This window comes from Triturus cristatus, chromosome 4_1, assembly GCF_964204655.1.
Source record: "Triturus cristatus chromosome 4_1, aTriCri1.1, whole genome shotgun sequence".
Lineage (NCBI taxonomy): Eukaryota > Metazoa > Chordata > Amphibia > Caudata > Salamandridae > Triturus > Triturus cristatus.
In genome coordinates, this window is record NC_140585.1 from 160,044,491 (window position 1) to 160,054,388 (window position 9,898).

The window sequence follows — 9,898 nt, forward strand, 5'->3', positions numbered from 1 at the left end:
TCAGAAATGTATAGGTTTGCTAGGTTTCCCTAGGTGCCGGCAGGGCTAGGGTACAAAATCTACAGCTAGTCACTTTGCCAAAAAAAGGGTCATTTTTCACTCCAAAACCACGTTGCGTTTTGCGCCGTTTCCTGTCGCGGGCACTAGGCCGACCCGCACAAGTGAGGTACCATTTTTCTCGTAGGACTTTGGGGAACGCGGGGTGGGTGGAAATTTGTGGATCCACGCAGATTCCAGAACTTTGCATCACAGAAATGTGGGGAAAATGTGGTTTTTTTTTCAATTTTTTACGTTTGCAAGGGATTCTGGGTAACAGACCATGGTGGGAGGCAGTCAAGTCACCCCATCCTGGATTCCCCTGGGTGTCTAGTTTTCAGAAATGTATAGGTTTGCTAGGTTTCCCTAGGTGCCGGCAGGGCTAGGGTACAAAATCTACAGCTAGTCACTTTGCCAAAAAAAGGGTCATTTTTCACTCCAAAACCACGTTGCGTTTTGCGCCGTTTCCTGTCGCGGGCACTAGGCCGACCCGCACAAGTGAGGTACCATTTTTCTCGTAGGACTTTGGGGAACGCGGGGTGGGTGGAAATTTGTGGATCCACGCAGATTCCAGAACTTTGCATCACAGAAATGTGGGGAAAATGTGGTTTTTTTTTCAATTTTTTACGTTTGCAAGGGATTCTGGGTAACAGACCATGGTGGGAGGCAGTCAAGTCACCCCATCCTGGATTCCCCTGGGTGTCTAGTTTTCAAAAATGTATAGGTTTGCTAGGTTTCCCTAGGTGCCGGCAGGGCTAGGGTTCAAAAACTACAGCTAGACTCTTTGCAAAAAAAGTGTAAATTTTCAGTGTGAAAATGTGGTGTGTTCACCTTAGGTTTTGAGCCACTTCCTGTCGTGGGCACTATGCCTACCCACACAAGTGAGGTACCATTTTTCTCGGGAGACTTAGGGTAGTTCAAATTTGTAAAGCTACTGTTATTACCTGTTGATTTTTGATGCATTTCTCCCTTCCAAATGAAAGACATTGTGTAAAAAAAAAGTCATTTTGAAAAATGACCAATAATTGTCATGCAAATATGAGTATTCCCAATTTCGAAAATGTGCAAATATGCACTGTTTCTGAACTCTGTAATTTGTTCCCATTTCAGAAATACATAGGTGACTTTCATACCGATTTTTCCAAGTATACATTTTCCCACAATAATTGCTATATACCCGGACCAAAAAAAAAAAACATTACAAAATGCTGCTCATTTTTCTACTCTGGGTTCGTTGGGCTCTTGATGAACCTACAAGTCCTATATGTCCACACAACCAGGAAGGTCTACCGGATGTAACGGTACATTGCTTTCAAAGAGATGTCATAATTCGAAGAAGTTACAGGTAAAAACGTTGACTCAAGAGGCTGCTTTTTTCAACAAATTTTTAATTTCTCATATATTTGCCTGTAAATTTCTATAAAGAAACCTTGATGGATCTACGCAAATGACCCCTTGCTGAATTCAGAATTTTGTCTACTTTTCAAAAATGTATAGCTTTCCAGGATCCATTATTGTTTTGTTACCCTTTTCTACCGTTAACTGGAAGGAGGTTGAAAGCACAAAAAATAGCAAAAATAGGGTATGTCCCAGAAAAATGCCAAAACTGTGTAAAAAATGTTGGTTTTCTAACAAAAGTCTGTCATTCCCTAAAAGCTGGAGAAATTGTGATTTCAGCCCCACAAACCCTTTTTTGATACCATTTGCAGAGAAAAACCCAGAAGCTTTCATTTGCAGCCCGTTTTTCACATTTTTCACAAAAAAAAAAAAAAATTGCTGTATTTTGACTAATTTCTGTGACCCCTCTAGGAGAATCCACAAACCCTGGGTACCTTTAGAATCCCCAAGATGTTGGAAGAAAAGGACGCAAATTTGGCGTGGATACCTAATGTGGTCAAAAAGTTACAGGGGCCTAAGCGCGCACTACCTCAAATAGCCCAAAAAGGGCTTAGCACAGGAGGGGAAAAGGCCTAGCAGCGAAGGGGTTAAGGTTGAGTTGGTTTTGATTATTACTGATGAAGATACCAGTGAGATTCTGAGGCCTGGTGCCTTCCCCATGACAGTGGTCCACCCAGCACTCTTCTCATAGGAGTTGCTGGGTGTGTTTCTTGTCATGAATTGCAAAAAAAAAAAAAATACACTTTTCGTCACAAATATCTCAGAAGAGTGAAAACCCAGTTCACCTTTTAGCTCTTTAAACTACAATGATGCTCTGTGACCTCCCCTCCACCTTGGCTTTTGGCCCTGGCAGGAGTCATCATGATGTGATAACTCAACTGTAATAAATAATGAATGATTGCCATTGAGTAGCTATGTCACAACTCAAATCAGCAAATAAGATATGGGTTTTCATACATGAATTGCATACATTACATACAAACATATTTAGATTACAAACATATTTAGATTACGTACATATATAATTACATAAACATGTATATAACATAAACAATATTATCATTGAGATTGCGTAAATGAGGCAAGCGTGATAATAGTATACTTTATTGTCATGCAGCCTGTGCTTTGGTCACCACAGAGGATGTGTTCCAAACCATATTGGCTTCTAGTGATAGTGGTAAAACAGGGATAATCAAGTCCTTGTCCAAGAGACATCCAGCGGCTTTCTTCTCTCTCCGCCCTATATTGTCCATGTTAACAATGTTGTGCTATTAGCTATTGAATTTTTGGTAGAAATTTTGGAAGGAAATAAGTATTGTATATGGCCTCTAATAAGGCTCTATGCCCTATGTTCTCTGCCATTCAAACCCTGCTTTGGATGGCCACTAATGTCTTTAAATACAAATGATAACAAGTTTTTTTACAGTGCTTTGTGTAACACCTTCCCTAAGTGCTAGAGATAACTAACAAATAGAATTACTCACTGTAAAGGCGTTCCCTTGACCAACTTCAGAAGGCTGGAAGTCAGCCTTACCTGGATACAAGCTTGTGGTCTACAGATGATGGGATGTGTCAGCTGCATGGACTAAACTTGCAACAGTGAGTATTTAACTTATTGGTTCTTCTAGTGACTATATTGTGGCATTCTTATATTCCTGTGAGCCCAGGAGACTCGCTTAAACTGTTTTCTTGAACCTTTAGTGATCATTCGCAACTCTTCATTATTGTAGGAAGACGTCCTTTTTGAAAGCATTAAGGTATGAATGAGGTGTGAATTCCTCCAAGGAGTTACAAAATAGGTTGGCCTCAATGGGCACAAATGACTCCTCTGAGCTCAGCAGAAAATGCAGGGTTGAAAGCTGTATGCATCCGTTGACACCACAGTGTGAAAACCTGACTGGCAGGTCTGTGTGGCAGGCATGTAACACATTGTAGCACTTGAAGGAAAGAGAACAGGATGCAAAGGCAATTTTTGTGTGTCCCCTGTCTGGGCGCTCATGCCTTTGTTCTATCTGACTTACGTCTTCTAGTGTGTTGTAGCTAGGGTGCCTCCTGCAATCAATCGATCAATCAATCAAGAGTTTTCAAAGTACTACTATTTGCCTGTGGGCTCTCAAGGTGCTGGGGGGTCTGCTCTTCTGTCTGGACGTGGAGGTTCAGTTGAAGAGCCAGGTCTTGAGATACTTCCTGAATTGGGTCACCGGCGGGGATTGCCTGAGTTGGAGAGGCAGGGTGTTCCAGGTCTTGGTGACAAGGTAGGAGAAGGATCTTCCACTGCTTCTGGTTTTGTGAATCCATGGCACAGTGGCCAGAGCAGAAGTGTTTGGCGTATACGTGAATTTAGTGTTGCGTGTGAGGGGGCACTGGGGATTACTTTAGTGCATTCCCTTACACATCCACAACACTCAGAGCCCACCTTAGTGTGGCCTTGGACTTTTGTCATCTTGAAAGTGCCCTGGCACTTTGCCTTTTGGGCTATTTGCATTGAGACAAAATTACTGAAAAAGTGGGTAGGCTTGGCCAAGAACCTTTCCTGCATTGGTTAGGGAGTGTCTAGAAGTCATCTCCAATCACTAGCTGTGCCAAGCATGACTGTGGCAGTACAAGGCACCCAATCAGAACTTTTTCTATACCTGTGGATTAACAGAAAAGGACTTGACTTGCTGATTGTAACCTTTGAAGGGCTCTGTAGGACTCCTCAGGCTCCTCTTTCTACCCAAGACAAAGAAGTGGATTCCAAGGACCAGTAGGCTAAACCCATTTTTAGCTATAGGGACACATATAACTGCAAGATGTCTTTCCCCTACAATTAGTAGCTGACTGGCCGTAACTAGAACTTGGACTGGACTTTGATGGTGTCCGCTGCCTGGTTCCCTGAGAGTCTCTAGGTGTCCCGTGAGGGTCTGCGTGGCTTAGCATAGTACTTGTTTGGTTGCTTCGGCATCAGGAAAACATTTGGAAACGTTTGAAAACATGTGCTCCAGAGCCAATGTGACCTACAGGGAAAGTTCCTGGCCAGTAGTTCCACAGCTTCGGATCTCAGGATTGTCACCTCTGAAAGGCTCGAATATCTCTGAAAAACGATGAAGTTTCTTTGTGTTTGGGACCCAAACACTTTTTTCAAGCAAAAATCTCAAATATTCCAGAGCCTTAGCAGGACCACCCTGAGGCTGATATTCAACCAACAGTTTCAAAACTGCAGCTATTGCTCCTTATTAAATTATGACTTTTAAATGTGTTTGAACTTTGTTCTCCTTCTAGGCTCAGCAGGACCCCTCTACTTGATATATCTGACTCGGGCTCCATCCTGCTCGGCCTCAAATCATATCCAGGTCCCTTTTTAACCCCTTCGCCGCAGCACGAATTCCGCCGCGGCGCTGGGGGGGTTTGGGGTCAGCGCGGCGCCGCCATGCTCGTGACGGAACCACTCCGTCATGAGCCACGGGCGCGCTGTGCTCATGACGGAGTGGTTCCGTCACGACTCCGCCCACTTGCATTGTTCGCCCGCACAGGCGGGGAATCAGTGCCGCGTGGGAGGAGCGGCCGCCAACGGCCACAGCATGACGGAACCACTCAGTCATGAGCACACGGTGCCCGTAGCTCATGACGGAGTGGTTCCGTCATGAGCAGGCAAGGGGTTAATGTGACCATTGCCTGCTATTGACACTTTGTGCTTTTTGGTGCTATATTTAAAAAAAAAAAAATTCATAATGCCTGTTCTGTTTATTGAATTTTTGACTTTTTAATGTCATCTTGTTAATTAGATTTTACTCTATTCGTATACATGGAAGTAGGATTTTTATTCTGTTGCATGTTTGAGTTTTTAACTCTTCTGGCACCTCTAAATGGTTTATGGGTCATAGTAACCAAACGTTGAGCTCAAGTTTAATTTATTTTAACTGAAATAATTATGATGGTGAATTTAGTACTTGTGGTGGGTGCCAATCCACCCGAACTAATAAACCACTTTCTCACTGTTATGCTACAATCGACCCAATTTTGTTATTCTTCTTTTGTGTTTCCAGTTCTGATACTTTTGGTTAGGTATTTGTGTTATACCCCTATTTAAAGGATGGACAAATACTACTTAGTCATGAACCATACAGTGGTGATGAGTAATTTCCTTGTGAGGTTTACAGTGAAATCCATTATTAAGAATGAGAACTGCTGGACACAATCTTTCTCAGAACTTGTTGCATCTCTTTGTTCCTCAGGCTATAGATGAGAGGGTTCAAAGCAGGAATAAACTCAGTGAGGATCACAAATACGGCTTTGTACTGCTGCTGTGATGAGCTTTTGTTGGGCAACACTTCCAAGTAGAAACCGCTTCCATAAAACAAAAAGACACAGATGAAGTGGGAGATGCAGGTAGAGGCGGCCCTGCGTCTCCCCGCAGTGGTGCGGACCCTGAGGATGGCGATGATAATTTTGAAGTAGGAGGCAAAAATGATAAGCAGAGGACCTGCTACCACAAATCCAACTAAAACAAAACGTAGCAACTCGTTGAGTGAGAAATCGGTGCATGACAGCTTCATGAGCACTGGGTAATCACAAGCAAAGTTGTCAATCACATTAGGACCACAAAAAGACAACCAAAGTACGGCAGCTGCATGAATTAAAGAGAGCAGAAATCCACTGATATATGAACCTGTAATTAAACACACACAGGGACTTTTGGTCATTGTGACATTATATAACAATGGATTGCATATTGCCACATACCGGTCAAATGCCATTACAGCCAAGAGGAAGGATTCCGTGCCAGTACATGCACCAAGGAAATACAGTTGAGCTATGCAACCATAAAAAGAAATGCTCTTCTTCTCAGAGAGTAAATCAACAAGTGTCTTAGGGGAGAAGACTGAAGACAAAGTAATATCCAAGAAGGACAGCTGTGTTAGGAAGAGATACATGGGGCTTTGAAGCTGGGTGCTGTAGTAAACAACAATCAGGATGGTGATATTGCCTATCAAAGTTAAGGTGTAGATAGTCACTAAAAGTAGGAAGAGAAACACTTTCAGTTTTGGGTCATGTGTTAGTCCCAAGAGGATGAACTCAGTCACAGTGCTACGGTTTCCTGGTTTCATAGCAACAGAATATTATTGTTGTCTGTGGTGGAGGAAAAGTGATAAGACATACATGAGCTATATTCCATATATCGACCTTCTCCGAAGTACAGCCTTATCAGCAAATCTAGGACTAGTCAATGAGTTCTCATAGAACTAAAATGTAATAACTGAAAATAATATACTTCAATGGTCAGGCACTCTTGCTTAGACTGAACAAACCATACCGCTTGTAATCAATTAGGCCCTCGTTTATGGGGACTTGGCATAAGGCAGCGCAGCAAGTCACATGATCGCCATAAATAAGGCCCTATGTGTCAAGAAAAGTCATGTTATGCAGCGTTATGACACACATTCTCTGATAGTAGAATTTTGGTGATTTGCAACTAAAATATTATTTATTGTAATCTAAAAATGTTGCTACTTAACATAAGTATTTGTAAAGTGCACGTTCACCCAAAAGGGTCCCTTGACGCTGAATAACAGATGTTGTTTTTACCCAACTCACTGGTGCTCTATTTATTAAACTCATAAGTATGAAAGGCTGAGCGGACCCGTTAGGATTTGAATCTATGACCATGAGGTATGTGGTGTGGTAAATCAATAAAAACGGAAATAGGGACCTCTGGATAGTTCCCAAGCTTTAGGTGTTGTTGAAAACTAAAACAGCGATCTGATTAAGCATTCACTGAAGACATGAATTCCCCTTTCTTAGAACAAGTTTCTCTCCTTGTGTTGACTAATGTCTGGACTCCATTTTGTATTGTCGTGCCTCCACGTGCACTGCACGAGAAGAGTCCTATCTTCGTGTTAGTTGCTCTTGTAATCTGCCTAGTAACAATCTATAAATAGCTCCTTTGTCCGTCTGACGCATGCCCAGACTTGACCACATCTGTTATCAGTTAGTCCTTGCTTGACCATGTTTTCGCGGGCTCAGGAAATTACTTACTCCACCCACATATTGATTCTGTATCGAAAATGTCCATAAAAGGTAATACTCTTTGCCTCATGTTGTATCCACCCACTTATGAGCCCCACTGTTGTGTATAAAAGGGGACTGTGTAAGCAAGTTCTTTGTGCTACCCTATGCAATACTGGAGAAGTGTTGTGTAGGTTGTAGGACCACCCTTAAGGGTTAATAAACATTGTCTTTGTATTTGCAGTTTCCGTGCCAACTTCCTTCTAGTTTTCGTTACAGGAGAGCGAACCCTTGTATTCTGCGGGCCTAGCTGGGGCCTGTACTCATCAATTGGCGTCCGTCACGTGGGGCTCATCGGTGACTCGGATGCTCGAAGGATTGGTCGTGACGAAGGTGAGGAATTTGGCCGGGGATGTGATCACTGCCAGCGGCGGTTTTAGCCCTGGCATCCCGAGGTTTTCTTCCTTCCCTTCCGAACTGACCTTCTGGGTGGCGCCGGTCCTCGACTGAGACCTCTTCTGTCAGTTTGCCGCGACAGCCGTTTGGGCGAATTTTGGAACTTGGCAGTTGGAATCTGGACACTCTTGATTGGTAAGAACCGTTGTACGGTACTTGCTCCGAGTTTTGAAGCCTGGGTTGGCTATTTGAGTTTGATTTGTGATGACCGGTCATATTTTGTATTGATTATTGTGAGAATATATGCGTTGCAACACATATAGGCAGGTAATGTGGAGATATTTCTCCGGAGTTGTGTAAATTTGAACGGCGCAAAGTTTAAGTGCCATTTTTGATAATACTGCATATTTTGCATTATTTTTGAGCATGCCTGCTTTTAGCGCACTCCGTAAGTGGTGCTGCTGCTTTGGAAACCGGTTAAATCTCGAGGAATCTGCTCCAGCCCCCCCAGAGGGGACTCCTAATAGGGACATGTATGTGAAGCAGGGTCTTTCCTCTATAATGTACAGCACAGTTTGGAGGAAATACACTAAAAAGGATCCTGAGTTACGATGGCCTTTGTATGGATCGTTTGATATGCGTAAGATTGAGTATGTGGAACAGTGTATGTGTAAACGGCGTGCTCGGCAAGACATGTTTGAATGTGTACGGTTATGGGTGAAGGAAGTGCGTGAGCGAGAGAAACGTGAGAAAGCGCTGTTTGATAAAGAGCAACGGAAAAATGATCATGTGAGAGCGCAGGAAGCGAAGCGTCGGGAGGGAAGAGAACTGGCGGAGAGACAAGAGAAAGAGCGTAGGTTGCAAGTCTCGGGTCAATATGCTGTCCGCCAGCCACTTTATCCTGTCCTTACTAATCTTGAAGATGATTTTTATTTATTAGATCGTTCTCCGCCCCCTTATGTTGGCGCGTCTGCCCCGAGATCACAGGATTCTGGATCGGTTTCGGATAAGGTAGACACGCGGTCCATGTTATTAACTGAGCGTATGGGTGAGCTTCGGAAAATTTCTCTTCGCGCGCTTAAGGACAAGCTATCTCTTTTCTGAATTATTGGAATCTTTGGAACATTGGCGGGATAAAGAGCAGTTGTATTTTCTTGAAACTTTTTCTCATGACGTGATTGCTGCCTTTCGGAAATATTCAGATGTTTTCGAGCCTGATGCTGTAGTATCAGATGCTAAAGCATTACGTAACGGTGTTTTCTCTCCCTCTAAGGTACCCGATGCGGTCCGACGGCTGTTTGCATTGCGGGACGCGGCGTTTGAACTTAAAGAGAGAGCGCGCCTGCATGCAGGGGAGAAGGAGCAATTGGCTTCACATATCGGCGGCGACCAATCATCTACCTCCCATTCAGATAAGAGTGAACTAGTGCATGCTAAACCGATGCGAGAGGCGGCACCTTTGTATGTTCCTCCTAAAGGAGCGGGAAATAATTCAGATATCTCTTCCCCCGATGCTAAGGGATATTTTGTGTATAATTGGGTTTATACTCCCTGGCATAGGGCTGATGTTATGGCATTAAAGAATGTATTGCCTGACCCCCGCAAGAAACCAGCGGCCTTTTACGAAGAGGTCGAAGGGGCCTTGAATTCTTGCACTATGACTCTAACAGATATAGATTTGTTCTTTGGGCTCATTTTACCACCGGATATGTGGAGATCTGTGCGGAAGGTGGATGATGTTCCCGCTTTTAAGGCTAGGTGGTCCGAGATTGAGGATGAGGATAGGGAGAGAAAACCCGCGCAAAAACCACCGTGGATTATTTTAGACCTTCCTGCTGCTATCTTGACTAAATTGAAAACAATCATTCCCCCTAAAAAGATTGACTGGAACATGTTAGCCTCATGTAAACAGAATGTTGATGAATCAGTTTCAGACTTTTTTACACGCTTTGAGGAGACGTTTCATGACTTCAGTGGTCAGTCACTTACGGATGATACGGGTCGACAGCTTTTTGTTGATAAATATGTGGCGAATTTATTACCGGGAATAGCAGCTCGTTTAAAAGCGAGTGAAAGTTCTTGG

The 9,898-nt window shown here is 43.4% G+C and overlaps 1 protein-coding gene across 1 annotated transcript; it reads right to left on the reverse strand.

Moving 5' to 3' along the window:
• Window positions 1-5,585: 5,585 nt before the first annotated feature.
• On the reverse strand, window positions 5,586-6,521 carry LOC146853773 (olfactory receptor 5J3-like). The gene has a single exon (XM_085650887.1). The coding sequence runs from the start codon at window positions 6,519-6,521 to the stop codon at window positions 5,586-5,588; it is 936 nt and encodes a 311-aa protein (XP_085507013.1).
• Between the last annotated feature and the right edge of the window lie 3,377 nt (window positions 6,522-9,898).

Excerpts from the sequence above, each read along its gene's own strand:
- LOC146853773 (XM_085650887.1), bottom strand. The coding sequence starts at position 6,521 with ATGAAACCAGGAAACCGTAGCACTGTGACTGAGTTCATCCTCTTGGGA.